At 48.1% G+C, this 21,261-nt stretch overlaps 1 protein-coding gene across 6 annotated transcripts; it reads right to left on the minus strand.

The window, feature by feature from the left end:
• Window positions 1–6,528: 6,528 nt before the first annotated feature.
• On the minus strand, window positions 6,529–13,229 carry LOC100723126 (patr class I histocompatibility antigen, alpha chain E-like). 6 transcript variants are annotated; one of them, XR_010044197.1, is made up of 9 exons: window positions 13,008–13,222; window positions 12,661–12,930; window positions 11,800–12,075; window positions 10,557–10,832; window positions 9,769–9,926; window positions 9,514–9,624; window positions 9,073–9,105; window positions 8,892–8,930; window positions 8,455–8,567 (listed from the first exon to the last, which is right to left on the minus strand). XR_010044197.1 is itself a non-coding variant. In XM_063239277.1 (8 exons), the coding sequence occupies exons 1-7, from the start codon at window positions 13,078–13,080 to the stop codon at window positions 8,914–8,916; spliced, it is 1,056 nt and encodes a 351-aa protein (XP_063095347.1). In that variant the 5' UTR covers window positions 13,081–13,216; the 3' UTR covers window positions 8,379–8,567; window positions 8,892–8,913. The 6 variants fall into 6 exon arrangements, 3 of the variants coding, with proteins under 3 accessions (XP_063095346.1, XP_004999367.2, XP_063095347.1); XM_063239277.1 differs by lacking the exon at window positions 9,769–9,926 and having other exon boundaries at window positions 8,379–8,567; window positions 13,008–13,216; XR_010044198.1 differs by lacking the exon at window positions 8,892–8,930 and having other exon boundaries at window positions 8,429–8,567; window positions 13,008–13,223.
• Between the last annotated feature and the right edge of the window lie 8,032 nt (window positions 13,230–21,261).

Consider the following 21,261-nt stretch of genomic DNA (forward strand, 5'->3'; position numbering starts at 1 on the left):
AAAGAAAAACTTCACCCTTTTCCTAATAATAAAAAGACAGAGATGAAAGGATTTTGCCCTGGATGCTGCAGCAGTGGGGGGCTGGGAGCCCGAACCAAGGGGCTCTATCTTGAGGTCATCTTCCCTGCCCCTAGGCGATTTACCTGTGGTGCAAAATGAATTCCAATGGGCTACCTGTGCATCAGTAATGCCCCTTAGGCACCACCCCAAACCTAAGCTACATGTATGCCCCCACACCACGTGTCCGGCAGAGAGGAAGCCAGACCTCAGTGATCATGGGGTTCTCGCTCCACGTTCTTAGAATAAAGGCCACTTTTATTTTATATTTCTATCTTTCTAGCCACACTGAAAATTCTATCACCAAACAAATCTAACTTTTCCTTCAGTTTTCCCTGCAGGCCTCCAAGGCAGTCACCACTGCTCCTATGTTACTGGAGGGTGGCTTGCTATGACAAACATCTTAGAGGGCTGGCGGGCCTCCTGGGATCTCATCTGAAATGTTTGTTTTGGGAGTTTCCACAGCAGGGCCACAGGCATGAGATTCCAACCCGGGATGGGCTGCTTGTTGCAGAATCTGTGGGTGGGGCATTCCAGAGCTACAGAGGCAGTGTGTCCAAAGTCAGAGTGTTCTGGCATTGTAGGAGTTCATGTGTTTGCTTGTTCCAGAATCTGGTAACCCAGCAAGAGGAAGACTCCATATCAGGGTGCTAGAAGGCAACTACACCAGCAGGCTGGTGGAAACCAGCTGCATAACAGGAGCCTGGCTCGGGGTTACACAGACACTTACACATGTTGTATGCAGAAAGTACAACAGGCTGAGAGCAGGTTTATTTTACCGTTGTTACACGTTTCATCTTATTCTAGGTAGATTCATTTCAGCAGGTTTAGTTTGTTTTTTTAATCCCAAAGCAGGAGGTCAGGGCTTGGGTGAGCGAGGAGAATCAATCATTATCTTTAACCAAGCCAGCTGTCCTTCAGTGATAAGTTCCTGAAACAAGTAACAAACAGGGCATATCTGTGGCCCAGCTGCATCTGGTCATGCTGAGCTGGCTGGAGCTATCTCTAGTTTGCAGCTGGGCAGAGGCAGTCAAGAGCCTGGCTGTGAGGCAGGCAGAGGAACATGTGATATCTTAAAAAGCAGAGGCAATTAGTTGTTGATTTTTAAAAGTTTTCCCTGCCTGCTGTTTAGTTTGGGACTTACCGGGCCCTTTCACCCATCTTCCTCCTGAGTGCTCTCTTTGGGAAGAGACTGATTATCCTGCACCTGCCTCAGAAGCACACACAAGTCAGCCCTGCAGGCTCCTGGCTGGAGGGGCACCTGCCCAGAATGAACCCCTCCTGCTGTCTCATGTGCCTCTGACTTAGAAGTTTACCCAAAACTCTGGACTTAAACTTGAAAGTTGATGATGGAAAAAGTTGACTTTGGGGTTGTTGGGACAGAATCATCCTGTTCTTACATCCTGCACGTGAGAAAGACATTGAATGGCTATGGCGATTTGTCCTGGGTCCCGCAGGGCCTAGGTCTTGGTTTCCTATCTGCAGAGCTGTCACATCCAACTCTCCAGGGGTGGTCATGGCCCCAGAGTGGATTGCTGCTCAAACTCCTGGTATCTGATGTTGCCACCATGTTCATCTTCTAGGATTCTTTTATAGGGAAAAGGATCCCGTTCCTTGGGCTCTGTGGAGTGAGATACCACTGACTGCAATCCCAAGAAGGATGTGGCTTTCCCATGTCTCTCCTGAGAACCTGCCAGCAGCACTTATGAACTGTTAGCACCCGTAATTTCTGCCTTGAATAACCATCAGCGAGGTGCCGGGTATGCAAAGACCCTTGCCATTTTGTCTGTGTGCTCCACTATCAGCTACCTCTGCCCTGCTGAGGTCCTGGAGAGCCGTGGCATGGGCTGTGGTCCTGAGGTCAGCCTCCCCTACAGCCCGCAGCCCTCCCTGACCTGAGGGAGCCCAAGTGCCCCTGCTGAGAAAGTGGCCTCCTGGTTCCACCCTAGGTACTCAGGTGCGGTCCCACTTCCTGCAGTTGAGGACTTGCCTTTTCTGAGAAGTATGTTGAGATTGCACTTAGAGACTAAAGCGGCACTTAGAGACTGAAGTGGCGCTAGGCAAATTATCGGGCAGCTCTCCGAGTGCAGGTGCTGACTACACCATTGCACCTGGCCTTGAAATTCACCCACTCAAGGTTCCAGGTGAGACGGATGCTGCCAGTCCACCCACCAGTTGTGCAGAAGCCAGTTCCCACAGATTTCCAACCTTTACCTCATCCTAAGGGAGATGCCAAGAAAACACATGATCCTAAAGGTCCCCTACTTTTCCATAGGTGTGAACTGCTTCGCACCCCCAGGCAGGCAGATCCCTGTGTCAGGGACCCTAAGATTCTGCGAGAGACCTGTGGTCGGGTTGCTGAAGCTTTTGGGTAAAAGCCTGTGCATGGGCTTGGATGCTGACCCACCCTAGCCTGGCCACCGGTTATCCCCACTCCAGTCAATGTCCAGACTGCGGTCAAAGGAGGACTTTTCAGCAGAGCCGCCCAGCTACCCAGCCCTGGAGGGCACATGCACACACTCAATGGATTAATAAATGTTTGTTCTTCTAAACCGCCAATGTATTCAGATTTATTGAGGGTTAATTAACAAATGGGAGCATGTATATTACTGTGTACTAGCAGGTTTTGAAATGTGCATACATTGTGAAATAATAAATTCATGTAACCTTACATGGTTACTATTTTTTATTATGTATGTTTAAAACAGTTAAGATCTGGGGGCTGGGGATTTAGCTCAGCGGCATAAGCAACTGCCTTGCAAGCAGGCAGTCGTGAGTTCGATCCCCAGTACCGATAAAAAGGAAAAAAACAAAAAACAAAAACAAAACAAAAACAGTTAAGATCTGCCTTAGAGCATAGCGGAGTGTACCAGGCAGTATGATTTGCTATAATCAGCATACTTATATTAGTAGGTTAGATCTCCAGGAATTACTCATTTGTAATCAGATTTTATTGGTACATTTTAGATACGCCTATCATTTGTGTTGTAAAACAATAGATTTATACTCATCTTACTAAATATAAGGTAACCTTAATATTGAATATACTTTTTCACACTCTACCCTTTGTGTCCCCACTTTGATATACTTCTTTTTTTTTTTAAATTTTATTTAAGGAGAAAAGAAAAAAAAAAGCAGGGAAAGGGTACAAGTTATACAGATTTACAGAAAAAAAATGAACAGTAGGAAATCACTAGTTAATGGATTACATATTGTCATCTTAGAAATAATTGTTCAAGTCACAAAATTAAAGCTTGTAAAGTGGACATTCCATCAATGATACTGCAAACAGTTCTGTTCATTGATCCAATAAAACTCTGTGATATCATTTTCTATCTTATACACTTAAATATACATGCAGTTATATAGTTTGGAGCACTTTCTTTTCCTCTCTTTTGTACCATGACTATTACAGATTTTGGGTTTCATTGCTCCCACGGTTCTTATTACTTTTTTGGAAGAGAGTAAAACCAATTGTGACATAAGAGAACAGACTCGGTCAAGTCAAAAGGGTGGACATAATAGATAATGTAAAAACATAATACAAGGTGATCAACAATGGTTACCATAATGCCTCCCGCTATCTCTAATAGAATTGCCTATATCATCAGTTATAATAAAATTGAACAAAACAGTAAAGAACGAAACCAACAAAACCAAAACATTGGAGACATTATGGGTCTTCAAAAGTAGATAATAGTCAACGAGAATGGGCGTTATAATGAATCTCACTATCTTCACAGCTGTTGCTTAAACTTTCGAACCTGGTACTATCAAGCAAAACAGAATAGGGGAACATCAGTTAAAAACCAGATGGTGAGACTAATACAGGGCTTTAAATCAAGGTAACGAAAAGTCAAAGTGGGTTACTATAATATATCCTGCTATTTTTTTCCTTTAATTAAAAGGATAAAGATAAAAAAGTAAATAATGGAGTGGAGATTGAGATAAAAGAGGGCATAACAATGAAACAGCGCAGATCAAAACATAACCATTTAAGCAGAATAGTGTTTCACCACCAGATAATCCTAACCTAAAAGTAGTTACCATATTGTCTCTTTCTTTGAAATCCTTGAGTACAACTTCGTATACTGTAGCATTAAGTATATCAAAACAATGTAAAACCATTCAAGAGAATGACAGCATTACAGAGTATTTAGAATCGACTAACAGAAAATGAACAATGGTTTCTGTATAATCTCCTTGTCTTTAAAAGGTTTTTGCTTATACTATCGTACATAATAAAATCCAATAAGATACAGCCTATTTAGACCATTGGAGACAGAAGGACAAAAGCTAGATGAGACTTCAAAACAAGATGATACTAAATCAGTATTACCTATTAAGATGTCATTTTCTCCAAAATAGCTGTTCCTATCATCCAATCTTCTCTGCCTCATTTCTGTTGAGCTCTTTTTCTGTCAGTAGCTGTCAGTTTGTCTTCTTCATTTTGTTCTCTGCTCCATTCGTTGTGGCCTCTCTGCTATTATTTCTGGATTCTTTGTATTTTTCTTTTTTTAGAATATCCTGCAAAACTCTCTTTAGAGTTGAATTGGTGGTTGCAAATTCCCCCAGTTCCTCTTTATCCTGGAAGCACCTTGTTTTTCCATCAATTTCCAGGGACAGTTGTGCAGGATATCTCAATCTTGGCTGGAGATTATTATCTTTCAAAGCTTGAATTATTTCCCCCCACGCTCTTCGTGATTTGATGGTTTGTGCCGAGAAATCTGCTGTAATTCTGATGGGTGTTCCCTTGTAAGTGGTCTGTTTCTTGTCTCTTACAGCTTTTAATATTCTGTTCTTATATTGAATTTCTGGAATTTTTATTATTATATGCCTGGGTGTTGCTCTGTTTGGGTTGTAGGTGGCTGGGGTCCTGTATGCCTCATATATCTGAGTATCTTTACCTTTTGCTAAATTAGGAAAATTCTCCTGGATTATTTCTGTGAGTAGCTTTTGTAGTTCACTTGTTTGTGTCCCTACTTCTTCTTTTATGTTCTTAATCCTTAAGTTATGGATCCTCTTATCATCTTCTTGTCTTTGTATTATTGCTGTTTGTTTCTTTGTTATTTTTAAGAAGTTTTTCATTTCATTCTCCCATATTACAAGTCTGCCCTCCAGTTCAGATAGTCTGTCCTTAGTTTCTTTCAAGCTGTTATGCCAGTCTTCTATAGACTTCTTAGTATCTTGGTAGTGCCTTTGAACCTGCTTCACGTATTCTATGCTTTCTCTGTTTTCTCCATCAAACAATTCTCCCCTTTTTTTCTGTTCTTCCATTCCACCACCTGTTTTTTCTTGGGTGGTACTTAGCATTTCTCTAACTATTCTGCCTACTTCTAGCTTCAGGTCGTTGATAACTTCATTCCTGAATTGGTCTATGAGGCTCTCTATATGGTGCCTTATGTATATTGGTGCGGTGTCTGCTATTGCCTGTTTCTCAGAATTGGGGGCCGAGGAGCCTTTCTTGTTGCTGCCTTTTCCCATGCTGCCTCTTCTTCTCTGTTCCTTATATATGCAAGCTTATATAAGAGGCCCAGCTTCTCTCCCAGTCAGCCACAGCCTGATCGAATTGCGCCAGTTAGGTGTTCCCACTCACCGCTGCGCATCAGGGAGTTACGGACCAGGCAGCCTACGCGTCTCCCCTCCCGGCCACCGTCAGGCTCTGGGATCTGGGTTGGGACAGTCTACCAGGTCCGCCGGCAGCGTCACGCAGGCCAGGCACTTTTCACCAATCCCGCCTGAGAGGGGGATGTGTGGCTGGAGTCGCCACAGCGCCCTGCTCCCGCAGGACTGCTTGGGCCCAGAAAGTCCTCTGCTGGAGTCAAACTGTGGTAGAGTGTCAGTTTCTCTCACTCACCTCACCACAAGTCAGTGCACGCCTCCCTGCCGTTCGCAGATTGCCGTTCTCAGAGCTTCTGTGTGTCTCTCTCCTTGCCGAGCCACTGTAGAGGCAGCCAGCCGCCACGCGGCAGGAAACCCAAATCGCAGCTTACAATGGTGCGGGGTCCAGCCTCCACACCGAGGCTTTTCTCTTCATGTTTTAGCACCAGGACTGCATTCCAAGTTGGTTTCTCTCAGCCCAGTTCGTTCCTGAGTCAGCAGAGCATATCTCCACCTGCTTATGTCTCCTTAGTCCGCACCATTCCTGGCTTCTGAGCCGAGTCTTTCAGAGAGCCTCCGGTAGTTGCTGTTATCTGTCCGCCATGTTCTCCCGGAAGTCTTTGATATACTTCTTTATGGGGCATGATATTTCTTGAGAATCAGCAAACTAAAACCCAGTTACTTACTCCACAGGATAAATCACTAGAACCAAGTTTGAACAGCATTCCATTGAAATATGGAGAGACATTTTACTAATAAAAAATAGTATGTGACAATATTACAGTATCTAGCACTTTCTGATTGTTAGAACAAACTATTTGTCTTGGTTACTTTTCTCTCATTGTTGAGAAAAAATACTCAATGCCCAAGAAGAAGGAAGGAAAACTTTATTTAGCTTATAGTTTTTGGAGGTTTCAGTACATATTCAGCTGGTCCAAGGCAGGGTGGCGTGGCTGAGGGCAGCTGCTCATGGTGGCCACAATGGCAAGAGTGAACAGGGTAAACAGGGAATTGCGTGTCTCTTTCCCTTATATTGCATGTTGGTTACCCAACCCTGGGTGGATGCAGCACCCACACCACCAATCCCAGTGCTAGACAAAGAACCAATCACAAGTGCTAGACTCAGCTACCTCCATGACTGCATAAGGCTTTGGGGTGACCTTTAAACAAAACACAACAGTATTTCAACTTCATAGCTGAAAACTAATGCAGGCACATGTCCTTAAAAATGATATTTGCTAATCTAGGTGTGGTGCTGCATGCCTGAAATCCATGGGATTGGGAGGCTGAGGCAGGAAGATCATTATAAATTTGAGACCAGCCTGGGCTACCAAGAGAGCTCAAGTCCAGTTTGAGCTCTATAACAAGACCCTGCCTCAAAAAGACCAAAAACAAACAAACAAAAAGGTATTAAAAATGACCTGAAAACTTTGTGAAATTAATTCTTTTATACAGGTCAGTTGTAGCAACAAATTGTATTGCTTTAGTTAAATTCTTCTTTTCTACTCATTCTGATATTCACAACTAGAATCCCAGATCTACTAGGGCTGAGGATCAGGTTCAGTTGGCCAAGTGGATAACCGAGATTGGCTGTTGACTATTGTGATGTCAGCTCCTGTGTCTAATAAAGCAGCAAAAGGTATTCCATTCAATTTAAGAGTACAGGCAGGTGTTTGAGATGGGACATTTTGGAAAAATAAATTTCCTTGCTCAAGGACTTGTCTGTACTGGGTTTCCATGAAGGATAGGGAGCAGGTGGCAGCTGAATTGTGGGAAAAGTAAGATCTGTGCCCTCAGATCACCAGGTTTGATCATCCAAATATCAGTGGAATGCACTGCACCCAACATTTCTTGATGATAATCACCATGTATTAAAGTTGGAACTATAAGACTTTAGGAATTAAGCTTGATTTTCCTACGATAAATCCCACAAATGCTTCTGCTGGAGGCCAATAGACCCCTGTAGGAATTAAAGTTGGGTTCCCCCTCAATAAATGAATGTGAGAAGCTAGTGGTAAATCGAATCCTCTTAATCTCAGGGTGATGGGCTTGTGCCCCACGTTGGGCACCGAATACTGTAATCCAAAAAAAAAAAACCTTTTTTTTTTTTGTCTTTTTGAGACAGGGTCTCATTATGAAGGTTGGACTGGACTTGAACTCACTTTGTAGCCCAGGCTGGTCTCAAACTCGCAATGATCCTCTTGCCTCAGCCTCCCAAGATTTTGGATTACAGGCTCTGCAATTCAAACATTGCAATCACTTTTCTGGTCCTCCCCACAATCCAGAAAGTTATATTTATATTCCCATAGAAGCATAATTGGAATTCCAGAAAGTTAATTCCAATCTATCACCTCCAATGCAACCCAGAGCAAGAGTAATGGGCAGCCAAGGGGTCCTAGGTGAGATCCAAGTGAGGAGTCACAGGACAAAGGCTTTGATCCAAGCCTCACTTTAACTAAAGCTGAAGCTACTGTTCTGCATTCAAGGAGAGGTGCCCAGGCTGTCTTCTACACTTGGCTGACTCCAAGGCAGGCCAGCATGGCCAGGGATGTGGGAGAGGAGAACGGTTCGTGGGATGGCAGACAGGAGCCTCATTCTCTTTTTGTTTAATTCAAGCTTCAGTCCTATTGGTTGGTGCCACCCACACCTCGGATGGTTCTTCCCTCTTCATTCAACCAAGCACCCACACTCAGAACCTTAAAAAGTCACTGGAGTGACCCAGTGTGCTGCAGCCATGATCCAGCCACTCCCAAAGCCCCACCTATGAGTGCAGGAGGCCCTGGATGGAGGTAGGGGCATGAGAGCTAAGCCACAGCATAGTCCTTGGTCAGCTGGCTTCCTGCAGAAATGGCTCGGTGGAGGGTCAGTGCTGAGCAAAGGTGCTCTTGTGGTATTCAGCAAGTGGATAGCTAAAGAGGAATGGACTCATGTAAGTCCCTGCCCCAGTGACTGCTTCTTCAGGCTACTCCCCTTTGGGCCAAGCCCCACTTCTTCAGGCCAAGCAAGTTCACCCTTGAATTCACTAGAGGATGCACCCGTTGATTAGTAAGCATCCAGTCACCCTATAAAAATCCCCCTCTGAGTACAGGCTTCCCGGGGAACATGATTTTTTACCCAAACCATAATGTGCTCTGAAAAACCCATGACACTCAAAATACCCAAATCCAGAGAATCTTCACAACCCTGGAGTGGGCCCTCGCCCCACTCTTCCCACTCGCCCCCAGGAGTCTCACCCTTTAAGAGAACTGAACTGATTCAGAGCTGTGGTCTCTCTGTCATGTGGCAAAACAAAACAGAACATGGTCAGAGATCAGGGAGTCCAGGCTGAAGGAGCAGTCGATGGGCAGCGAGCTCCCGTGGGCTCCTGTCCACGACACCCAAAGCCTTCCTGGGATCCCCCTTCCTCACACTTACTGTTGGTCTCTGTGTAGCTCCACTTCTGTGCACCTGCAGGAAGGAACAGGTGAGAGGGGCCAGGCAGAAGGGACAGTAATGAGGGTCCAGAGGATCGCTTCAGTCCTGGAGCCCAAGGAAGCTTCCAGAACGGGGATGCAGACCCACAGAAGGATCAGAGGCACGAGGGAAGGACATGTTCAGGATCTGCACTAACTGCCATCCTGGAGCTCTGTCCTAGCAGGAACTTTCTAGTCCGACCCAGATTTCTGGGAATTAGGGCCCCATCACCACAACCCTCTGGATAACCAATCTGTCCCTCATTATTCCTGTTTTACAACAGGCTCTGTGTCCAGGACTCCAGGCTGGACAAGCATGTGTATGGAGGGGGGGCGCCCCACAGGGTGGTGGGGTGCACTCCTTCCTGGGGCTGAAACAGGAAGACGTTGACCCCACCCCTACCTGCTCTCCTCCTCCTCCACATCACAAAGGGAACTCCAGGGAGCACAGCTACAAGGAGAATCACAGCAGCAACGATCCCCAGGATGGCCATGGAGAGCTGAGGAGGCGACTCTGGGGAGGGAAGGGGAAGGAAAGGAAGAGAAAAGAAGGAAAGAGGAGGTGAGGGGCTCTGCTTGTATCTAAGTGGACCCCAAAGCCTCATGCAAATGTGGGCGTTTGGAAGCTGACTGCAGTGTGGGCTCAGAGCTGACTTGCCGTTAGGAGGTGGGTTCTGGGGGGAGAAGGGGTCACTGTGGAAGTGGCTTGGTAGGGCTTCTCTCCTTCCTCAGCTTCTCTCATTACTCTCTCTGCTTCCTCTCTGCCCTGCAGCGCTGCCTGGCAACAAGCTGACTCTTGACTGAAACATCTAAAACCTGGGAGCCAAAATAAACCGTTTCCCTTTTAATTTCCTTGTATCAGGCGGCTGTGTTCCAGTAATGACACAGTGACTAAGACAGGGGCTCTGACCCCAGCTGTTGAGTTGTGTCTGTTGTGGGTCTCCAGAAAGACTCCTGCCATCTAAGACAAGAGCTCCTGTGCCCTCTCTCTCTGTGTCTTAGTTACTTTCTCATTACTGAGACAAAATACTCCACACCTACAGGTTAAAGACGGAAAGGTTCATTTCAGCTCAGTTTGTAGAGGTTTCAGTCCACAGTCAGGATGCTTTAAGGCAGGGAGGCCTGGCAAGGCCATCACAGAGGAAGACAGTGCATGGCATGGCAGACAGGATGCAACAAACTGCAGTAGCAAGCCTCATGTTCTTCACTGCATTCAGGCTGTGAGGCTACTGGTGGATCCCACTCATACCCAGGCTGGGTTTTCTGTCTTCCTTAATCCACTCAACAACACCCAGAATGGTGCTCATTCAATCAGCAGAGTGATCCAGTCATCACACCCTGCATTCCATGTCACACACCTGCATCAGCCACCTCCCACAAAGACCACCTGCGAGCACATGAGGATTTGGGGCATCATCTAGACACAAGGCATAACACCCCCCTTACCCCATCTCAGGGTGCGGGGCTCAGGCAGCCCCTCATGTTCTACACGGCATATGTAATTCTGCTCCTCTCCAGAAGGCACCATCACAGCCACCCACTTCTGGAAGGTTCCATTCCCATCAGGCCTGGTCTCCACCAGCTCCATCTCTTGGGTCAGCTCCTGCCCATCCCGCTGCCAGGTCAGGGAGATCTCCTTAGGGTAGAAGCCCAGGGCCCAGCACCGCAGGGTGACCTGATCCTTGGAGGCGGGGTGGCGGGTCACACGTGTCTCTGGGGGCTCTGTGGGGAAGAGAGTGAACATTTACAACCTCCTCTTACTTTCCTCAGGCCACGGAAGCAATGCTTCAGGGTCATCCTGAGAATGGATAGGACAACTGAGGCAGGGTTTGGTGCACAAAGTCCAGGCACCAACCTGAACCTGGTCACCAGGTTTATCCATTCATTGGAAACTTCCATGACCAGTATGAGACAGCCCAAGGTAAGAGGCTCCAGGTCTCTGAGGGTGGGTGGGGGAAGGGGTTCTTGTTCTGGTGCTGATCTAGGTGCTGACTGGTGTATCAGAAATGCTGGAGGCCTCCTCCAAGGACCCTGAGTCGGAAGCAAAGAACCAGTTCCTGATGGCAAGATTCTCCATGCTTTGCAAAGCCCACGTCAGAGTCAGAGAACACTGCGGGTTGGATGTTTTGCTACGGTTTTCTTCTCATCCTGGGGAGACTGGATCCCTTAAACCTTCCTAACAGGCAGCTCTCTGACCACTCGTCCGTTCAAGATTGGGAAACCCAAGAAACTCTCAGCTGCAGGTTCCAGGGCTAGTAATTCTGATCTCCGGCCTGTTTTCTGCCCTTTGCCTTGGTAGTGACGGGGATGGGACCTGGGGCCTCGCGCACATGCTCACCAGACTCTCCTCCCCTGAGCCTTACTAGTCCTTTCTGGTTTTTTTTTTTGTTTTTTTTTTTTGTCTTTTTCTTTTTTATCGGTACCTGGGATCAAACTCACGACCACACATTTGCAAGGCAGGCGCTTATGCCGCTGAACTAAATCCTCAGCCCCGTTCTTTCTGTTTTTGCAGGGTTCCCAAACCCGACCACAGACCCGCACCGTGGGGCGCTTAGGAACCAGCTAACAGCAGGTGTGAGGCGAGGGGAGTTTCTTCCGTAGTCACAGCCGCTCATCCGCATTCGCTCTACCTCTTCAGGAGATGGGCACAGCCCAGGGGCGGGGTGGAACTGCTGTATGGCCCGGGTACCTGTGTGCTGCAGCGTCTCCTTCCCTTTCTCCAGGTATTTTAGGAGCCACTCCATGCACTCCCCCTCCAGGTAGGCCCTCTGCTGCTCAGTGTCTCCGGTTTCCTCTGATTTGAGTATGGAGGTCTGAGCAGCCATGCTCAAGGCTGTCCAAGACTTTAGGTCCTCGTTCAGGAACAGGTAATCCTCACCGTCGTAGGCGAACTGACCGTGGCCGCGCAAGAAGCGCCCCTCGGAATTCGCATCGCATCCTGAAGTCCACTGGAGGGTGTGAGAACCTGTGAAGGCCACCAAAATCAGCCTTGCCCACCAAATACCAACCAAGGGTTGGCTCCGCCCACCGAGCCCTGTCCACCTGCCAGCCCCGCCCCACCACGACCCTGAGCCAGTCAGCCCCGCCCCGCTACTATAAGCTGCACCCCACCCCGAGCTATTACCCTACCACTACCTAGACCAGCTGTTAGCCTCGCCCACCGAGCCCTACCCGTCCTGGCCCCCCCATCAGCTCCACCCCATACTCAACTACAGCTACCTAGACCCGCTCTTAGCCCCACTCCTGAGCCCCGCCCCATGAGAGCCCCGCCCACTTAGCCGCGCCCCAGGGTCAGCTCCAACCACAGGGGCAACCTGTCTTTAGCCCGCCCACTGAGCCCCGCCCCCAAGGCAATCTCCGCCTACCGAGCTCCCACCCCGGCGATCAGCTCCCACAAGCAAGTGCAAACTGGCTGTCAGCCCCGTGAGCCCGCGGAAAGGGAAAGGGAAAATGAAACTCGGCACAGCAGGACAGGCTGGCCCCGGCGGACCCTGCGAGCCTGAGAGCAGGAGGAGAGGTCGCGACCTGCGGTGCAGGCCGGGGCGCTCACCGTCCCTGCTCTGGTTGTAGTAGCCTCGCAGGGTGCGCAGGTTCACTCGGAAAATCTCAGCCATGTTCGTGGCTCTCTTTGTCTGTTCGTCCCAATACTCCTGGTCCTCCCGCTCTATCCACCGCACGCGCGGCTCCACGCTCGGGTCCGCGGCGTCGCTGTCGAAGCGCACGAACTCCGTGTCGTCCACGTAGCCCACAGTGAAGAAGCGCGAGTCCCCGCGTTCCGGCCGGGACACCGCGGTGTAGAAGTAGCGCAGGGAGTGCGAGCCTGCGGGGCGGGGCGGTGAGACCGCGACCTCCTCCCGGCCGGCCCCGCCGCTCCCGCCTCCCTGCGCCCGCACTCACCCGCCCAGGTCTCCCTGCGGAACAGGATTCCGGGGAGCAGCAGGAAAACGGCTGGGAACGCCGTGGTCCCCATCCCCGGAGGTGACAACTTAAAATTGGTCTTTTTTTTTTGAGACGGGGTCTCGCCCCCGTAGCTCAGGCTGGCCGGGGACTCCAGGGGATCCCTCTGCCGCAGACCTCCGAGCGCAGGCAGGGTTTCTGTGTGATGTGTGCTAACTGATACTTTCAAGGAGGAAACGTTTACTGGCCGATGACTGGCTTCTCTGTAAATCCAATACCCAATGACAGCGAGTCTTGGTTTGAATCACAAGTGTCCGGGTAGAAGGACCTGACAGTTGTGATTAAAAAATAGACCCGGCGTGGCGGTCCCAGCACTCTGGAGGCGGAAGCAGGAGGATCGTTACCAGTTCGCGACCAGCCTGGGCTACAAAATGAGCCCAAACCCAGCCTGAACCGCACAGCAAGATTCTGTTCCTAAAAGACCAAAAAAAAAAAAAAAAAAAAAAAAAAAAAAGGGTCCCTGCGGCTCCCGAGCGCCACCCAGCGCCACCAAGGCAGCTCCTCAAACAGTGCACACGCCGCGTGCTCAGTCAGATCTGGAGCCCTGAGCTTGCAGCTGTTCCCGTGCTCAGTGACCAAGAAAAGTAAAGGTTTCCAGTCCATTTGGGGCATTTGGGAGGCAAAGACAGCACGGCCAAGGCGCGAGAAAGGCCTTCGGAACTGCTTCAGAAAGTGGCGGGAATGAGGGGACACTGTCAGAATTAGCCAGGAGACATCCGGAGAGAGCGCGTTTATGTGAGTCATACCAATACGGGTCGGAACAGGCTTTTGGAAAATTTTACTCATTCGAATAACGTTAAAATGCCATTACACGTATAAAGTAATATACTGTAGTGAAAAAAGCTAGTTTCCAAAACAACGTAGTCAGAAGAGGGATCATTTTGCACTCTTTTCTGTCTCACTGGAAGGTGGCTGCGCTTTCCTATCTGCATCTGCATCCATTCCTTTGAGTCTGCTGTTATGGTTTCCAGAGAGACATTTTATGCCGGCCCCTCCCTCCCCTTCCCCCCCTTACTGCGCCCTCCCCCCCTTTCTCTTTTCCCCTTGGGTTGCTGCTCCTTCTTACCCTTTCTGAACTCTCTCTCCAGCCCTGGTCTCTCGTTTAGAGGGAAAAGCGTACAGAAGAATCCAGCCTCACGTAAGCACTGAAGTGGAAAAAGGGTTATTTTAATAGCTTTTCTCGAGCGAGGGCAGGTTTTCATCTCTGAGGGACAGGACAGCCGCACAAGTGGCGGCACCGTGTGGTTCCCGGGGATTTGCAGACAGCACAGGAGGGCAAACCAAGCTAATGACGTAGCTGTCACTTCACTGCCTGGATTTTATGGCCACACACTTGAAATCTGTGCTGGGTTTTGAAATATGCCTTCACCCTGCTGAACAACAGACCGCACACGGAGCTCCTCCTGTGGGCCACTCGGGCCCTTCTCTCAGGAACTCCCTGTTTCTTCTGCCGGCTTCTGTTAGTCCACTTGTTACTTCTGCGACAAGTGGTGGCTTCTGAAAACTTAGCTATAGGGCTGGGGACGTACCTCAGAGGCTCGTCAGCTGCCCTGCAAAAGTCCTGAGTTCCATTTCCAAAATGGAAACAGCCACCCCAAAACCCCTAAGCTTGGGGAAGCTGTCAATCCTGAAATGGTAGATTTCTAATTTCCAAAAGATATTTTTTCGTGTGTGATTTTAAAATCGTATCGGTGCACTTTAGATATACATGATGATGGCAGTCATGGTAGGGAATGTGGACCTGTCGGGCTTCCCCTGCTTCCCCTCCCCTCCCCTCCCCTCCCCTCCCCTCCCCTCCCCTCCCCTCTCCTCCCTCCCCTCCCTCCCCTCCCCTGCCCTCCCTGCAGCCCCTCTTCCCACCTCACTTACAAAGCTTCCTCTCCATTTTCCTTTCTGTTCTTTTTTCCTTGTCTCTTCCTTCCTCCCCCACCTTGTTCCTCTTCCCATTTGAATATTTTTTTCCCTTTCCCAATATCCGTCATACATTTAGGTACTTATTTATACTTTGGGTTTCTCACACAGAAAAACAAATGATAGTTAAACAAATGAGTCCAATTTATTTCATTTAAGTGCATCAGTGACCCCTCACCTGTCATCATGTATGTTTCACGGCTTTATAAACCCGTATCACACTTCTATAAACCTTTCCCACACTCTTATATATACACATTTTAATATTTTTATGTTGTTTAAAATTTTTTAGGAAAAATAATTAAAACCGTAAATATTATATAAATATCTGTGAACTGCAAAATCCCATGATATAGGGAGAACTCAGTGACGCTGCAATGCGTGAACCACAATATAGCAAAGAACTGAGGTCTCAAAGTGCTTCCATTTACCTAGAAATGCCTCAAGCCTAACCTTCTTCGAGGTAGAGTAGTACTCTGTTGTATTTTTTAAAAAACTCACATCTTTGTGGCTGTGATGATGGATTTTTGGGCTGTTTTCAAGATTTAGTTATTATAAATTGTTCTGTTTTAAACATGAGTGAGCATATAGCTGTTTTTTTGTCCTAGTTTTTCTGAGGACTATCCATGCTGATTTCCACAGAGGTTGCAGCACTCTATACCCCCAGTAATGTAGGAGTTTCTTTTCCCCTGCAGCCTCTCCAGCATTTGTTGTTGGTTATTTTCTTGATGATGGGCACTCTTTCTGGAGTGAGGTAGAATCTCAGTGTTGTTTTAAGTTGAATTTCAAATGACCAGTAATACTGAAAATTTTTTTATATTTATTTGCTATTTCTACTTCTTTATCTGAGAAGTGCCTATTATGTCAGATGCCCATTTTTGGAACGTATCTTTAAATTTTGGGTGAAGGTCTGATTTTTTTGAGTTGTTTATATATTTTAGATGTTAGGGCCAGGGATTTAGCTCAGTGGGTGTAAGTGTCTGCCTGGCAGCTGCACGGTCACAAGTTTGATCCCTGTTTAAAAAAATTAAGAATCTATATAGTTTAGACATTTGTTATTTGTCTGAGGAATGAACTGTTGGCAAAATGTTCCTCACATTGTGAATCGTCTCTTCACTCTGTTGGTGGTTTCCTTGCAGTACAAAAGCTTTCTAATAAAATGAGATTCCAGTTGTTGATTCTTTGTGATGTCTCCTTTTTCAGAATACTGTAGTTTTTCAGTGTAGCAAATACATAATAAAATGAAAGAAGAAAAACTACCTACCAACACCCTCCAAAAAAAAAAAAAAAAACAAGAGAGAAAACAGCCCACTTGCAGGTTTGTCTTTCTGGTCACTGGTAAACAACATGTGGAGACAGCTTCCAGATCTGTGTTGATTTACCCCAGCAAGTGAGCAGTAGCTTTATGGTGGGCAGTGGGTAACTTCAGTGAGCCTGTGCCTCAGTTTCCCCTGAGGTTTTCCCAGCCAGCTCACCTTCTTTGGATTTGAACTCAGCTGGGAGCCACTAGATGGACTCAGCAGCTGTCTTGAGTTCCGAGCTCAGCTGGCCTCCTCCTAGGTGGCCCCAGGCAATTGCTGTCTCCCTCAGGATGACTGAGCCCTCAGCACCTACCCCCCAGCTGGCGCAGTCCTTCATGTCTACTGTCCCCTCTACTGCTGCATCTCCGTGGAGGCCTCTGGGGTGGCCAGCTGTGGCTGTGTGTCTGCAGGTTTGAGCTGCTCCCCAGAAGTGAGTCCCGAGTCAGGAAACACACGGCCTGCCCCCGCCTTCCTCTTTGCTGAAGTCCTCTCCTCACTGCCCCTTGGGTCCTGTTCCTACCTCAGGTCCCTCCTGGGTGCAGGCGCCCACTTCCCTTCGTGTCTTCCTCGTGTTGCTGTATTCCACACCTGGACAGCAAATCTCACAGAGGTTTTCTCTGCTGCTTATCACTCTGTTTCCTGAAAGTCTGTCATTTGTGACTTTTTTTTTTTTTTTTTTTTTTTTTTTTTTTTTTTTGGGGCCGAATCACTTTATTGAGGGATTTGGAGTGGGGAGAAACAGCTCGAAACACGCTTTAGACAAGGAGAAGGGACGTCCTTGGCATGGCTGGATCTTCCAGTGTCCGCCGTCGCCAAAAAAGCTTTTGTGACTTTTTTTTAATTTTAAAGGGAGGAAAACAGAACAGTAAAGTGAAACAAAAGGGTGACAGGACAGCAGGAAATCCACAATAGTTAGCATAATGTCTAATCTTGTCATCTAATTGCTCAGGCTACTGGCCCCAGGCTTGGAATTCAGTCAAATGACTGCTCACTTCAGTTACTATCATCTCAGCCTGTGTCACACCCCGGTGCTCCTAGCGGGGAGGAGGGAGGCGGAGGCAGAGTGGCTTCCTCGCTGGTTCTCCCGGCCACCAGGGCCTGCACTGCTGCACAGCGTGTGGGGTCTCCTGTCATTCACTTCTAAGCGTGAAAATGGTGTTTCATAAGAAAGTCTCGTTCAGCTAACACAAGTTACTTTCCTGGAGACAAGCAGTATTTTGGAATGTAGCATACACACTTCCTGTCTGCTTTCCACTTCATCCTGTTAAATGGTGCACAGATGCAGAACCAAGGATGATTGTCTAATATGGTTAATTTTTACTGCTTCAATAGAATACTTGACTGTGATATTGCAGAGACTGAGTCTTGCCAAGGTGCTAGCAGAATTACCTCAGTGCAAACGTCAGCACAAGGAGAAAGGTGAACGCTGTCTTGGTAAAGCTGTGCCATTGCCTTGACCTCATGTTAGGTCCCATCAGAGCGTCCTATTGACTGTAGAGGATCCTGACCCTCATCCTGACCCTGCAAGGATTCACAGAGCACACTCCAAGAATGACTGAGTGAACCCGGGAGTCTCCTAATGGGTCTGCCTCCCTTCACTTTCCAGAATCCCGTCCTGTGAGGTGGACTGCCCCCAAAACTCATCGTGCAGCTCTATCTGCCTCTGGACTCTTCTAGAAGACAGTTTATCCTCTAAAAATCTGATTTCTATGTTTGCAGTCAGAGGACTGGGGAGGAGGACAATAGTTTCTCCCTTGGAACAGGAAACATTTTGTGTCTAAAGGCACCAGATAGAGATTCACTCCTGACCCATTTGGGTTTGTTACACAGAACCTTAATACTTATCCACATCCCAGACAGCGGTGAGCTGTGCAGTCCACAGAGGAAATAATCCTGACTCCTTCACTGCAAATAGTGTTAGTGAACCAACTTGAGACCCACAAAGCTGCACGAGCCGTGCTGTCCAGCCGAGCTCTGCATGGTGAATAGGTCCCGCTGTTCTTGTGCTATCTGATACGGGGCCACGGGTGTGAGGCTGCTGAGAGCTTGGAACAGGACTGTGACTCAGCCATCGGATTTGTATTTATTTATTCTTACGGTGTTGGGATTGAATCCAGGACCTTCTGCATTCTAAGCCTATGATCCTACTGGGCTGCATCCCCAGCTCCTAGAATTTTTAATTTTGTTTAATGAATTAAAATAGTCATGTACCCAGTAGTTATCATATTTGACAGTGCATGCTCTCAGCTTTTTTTTTTTTTTTTTTTTTTTTGTACTGGGAATTGAACTCATGACCTTGTGCTTGCCAGACAGGTACTGTGAGAGTCTCATCATGAATTATATTAAAAGTTGCTTTCTATGAAAGCCATGGATTTGTCTCTGTAGGTCTTTACAATACAGCATGGTCAAGAGTGCTTAATTGGTATGTATTTTGTGTCTTTTTTTTTTTTTTTTTGTCTTTTTCATTTTTATCGGTACCAGGGATCGAACTCACGACCGCCTGCTTGCAAGGCAGGTGCTTATGCCACTGAGCTAAATCCCCAGCCCCAATTGGTATGTATTTTAATAACTTTAATAAGATATTAACCAGTTCCTAAAGAGCAACTTAAAAAGTGCCCATCACTGGCCGGTAGAGTGGCCAGGTCGGAGCCAGCCTGGGAAATAAATAAGTAAGTCCAGTCCCTGGTGCTAACCTTTGCTGTGCTGTTGCCTTAGTCTGGTCAACACAAGGCAGCAAAGCAATGTCCACGCCACTGAGAACTAGTTACTGAGCATGCCGTGTAACAAGTGCCACGCAGGCCCTGTAGACGTAGTTTTTAAATTGTAAAACAAGAGATTTCAGCCTTAGAATTCTACCAACTTGGAATCCTTCGTCGGCAGCTTCTCCTGTCTCCCGATTCCAAGAGCTTGTTCCCTTGACTCAGAATGCCATTTCCTCACTGTCACAAGTTGTTATGGTTTATGTATGTGTCCCCCAGGTCTCATGAGTTTGAATTGTGCATTTGTTATTCGTTCATTGTCTAGTGCTTGGGTTGATGGTGTCAGTGCTCCACCCACAAAGAGGCGGAGCCAGGATGTGATGTTATGGCAGGAGGAAGGTGTGTTTTTCTCTTTGCTGGTTCGAGTTTGCTGTTGGCGGCCACTATGAACTGCAGACCAGCCATGCCTGCCTGTCTTGGAGCCAACTGAGTGTGGACTGAAACCTCCAAAAACTGTAAGAAATAAACCTTTCCTTTCCCAACTTTGGGCTTCAGGTATTTTGTCTCAGCGACGAGTAAAAATTAACTAAGACACAAGCTAGATGGAAATCTGGGGAATGTTTAAAACTCGAGAGAAATTTTCTGTAAGCAGCACCTAAAGATGAAAACCAAGAAAACTGATGACAGTTTTACTACTTATAACTTTTAAAGCTTTGACTGAGCACCCAAAACCCACAAGTCTGTATTTCCCCACCGTCTCCCTCAGTGGCACGAAACAGCTGATACGCAGAATGGGATATGTGGTCTTCAGCTAAAGACCAGCAGGAAGGCCTCAGTGCAGGCAGTGGTTGATGCCTTCTGTAAACCGAGAAGGGCAGAAATGTGACCAGGGCTCAGGAGAGAGCCAGGGTCCTTAATCGTCAACATCCTGAGCCTGTGCAAGAGCAGGGCATGCAGAAGCCCTGGTGCCCAGGCTCGTGGCCCTGCCCTTTTGCTCTTGGGACTTTGTTCTCTGCCTTGATGTGTCCCCCACCCTCCCTGGGGCCAGCTGGTTATGGACTGAAACCTCCCCAGGCTGTGAGTTAAATAAACCTTCTCTCCTTTATTTTGGGTGTTGGGTATTTTGTCTCAGCATGAGAAAGAGCTGCCCAGGGCAGTGGGCAACAAGTTGGGGCTCATACTTGTTGCAGAGTGCAAGGTCGCTCACGGGGAGAGCTCTGTGGTGCCTGGAGGAGGGTGTTGGGGAGCCTGTGATCTGGCCTTGGGTGGCAGATTCCAGGGAAGAGCTCGGAACGTGGGCTTTGCTCTAGGTTGGGTGTGGACAGGAAGCAGAGGCGATCCTGCCGCTGCGTTTCTCAGGAAGTCTTCTCTGTGCAGGGCAGAGCGGGTCAGAATACAGCTACACTGGCGAGGAAGCACCAAGCTCTCCGTGTGGGCAGAAGAGTGCTGGGCTAAATTACAGACCCTCACTCACCCTCACTTTACTGAGGGCTCAGGGCAACCTTGTCTCACGGCCGTGTTAACAGGATGATTTCTGTGCCGCAGGAACGATGGGCACAGGTCAGGTTCCTGCACACTGAGGGTCAGTATTAGTGGCAGCCAGTTCTCCTGTGTCACAGGCTGTTTACTTTTTTTCTTTTTAAAGAGCAGAATCCATTTAGTTTACTGAAAGAAAGCTTCTGTCTGAGAGAGAGAGAGGAGGGCCTGGAGTGGGCTGCCAACGACTCTGCCCTTTCCAGGGATCTTTATAGAGCAAAACCACGAGGTGAGGCAGGTCCAAGGTTGTTGGGAGCCGCCGACACCGGTCGCCTTACTTGGCGGACGTAGGGCCTGTGGGTGGGAGCGGAGCCTGAGCTAGATTGCCCCTCCCATCGAGTGAGTCAAGTTGGCGCCTGCTTCCTACCCCCTGATTGCGCTGGCGACTTAAACAACCCGCTCTGTAAGATAGTCTGCCTAGCAACAGCTGATGTTAGCCAGTCAGCCCGCATCGCGCGCTTTGAACTGATTGGCCACTGTTACCCTATAAAAGTAAATGCCTCTCCCGCCACAAGAGAGAAGCACAGAGGAAGCACAGAGAGAGATAGAGAAAGTCCACCGGCGAGAAAGGGCTGGTGGCAGAGAGGAGGCCTCGCGGGGCCCACGCGGAGACAAATAAAGGCAAGGTTGCACACCGCCAGACTTTGTCGTGTGTCTTTCCTGCCGGCCGGGAGCGACCCCGACATTTGGTGACCCGCACGGGGACTGATCAACCCCGAGACACGGCGGTGGTGTGCAACGCTCCAG

Source organism: Cavia porcellus, unplaced genomic scaffold, assembly GCF_034190915.1.
Source record: "Cavia porcellus strain 051 isolate PalLab524CR breed Dunkin Hartley unplaced genomic scaffold, mCavPor4.1 scaffold_28, whole genome shotgun sequence".
Lineage (NCBI taxonomy): Eukaryota > Metazoa > Chordata > Mammalia > Rodentia > Caviidae > Cavia > Cavia porcellus.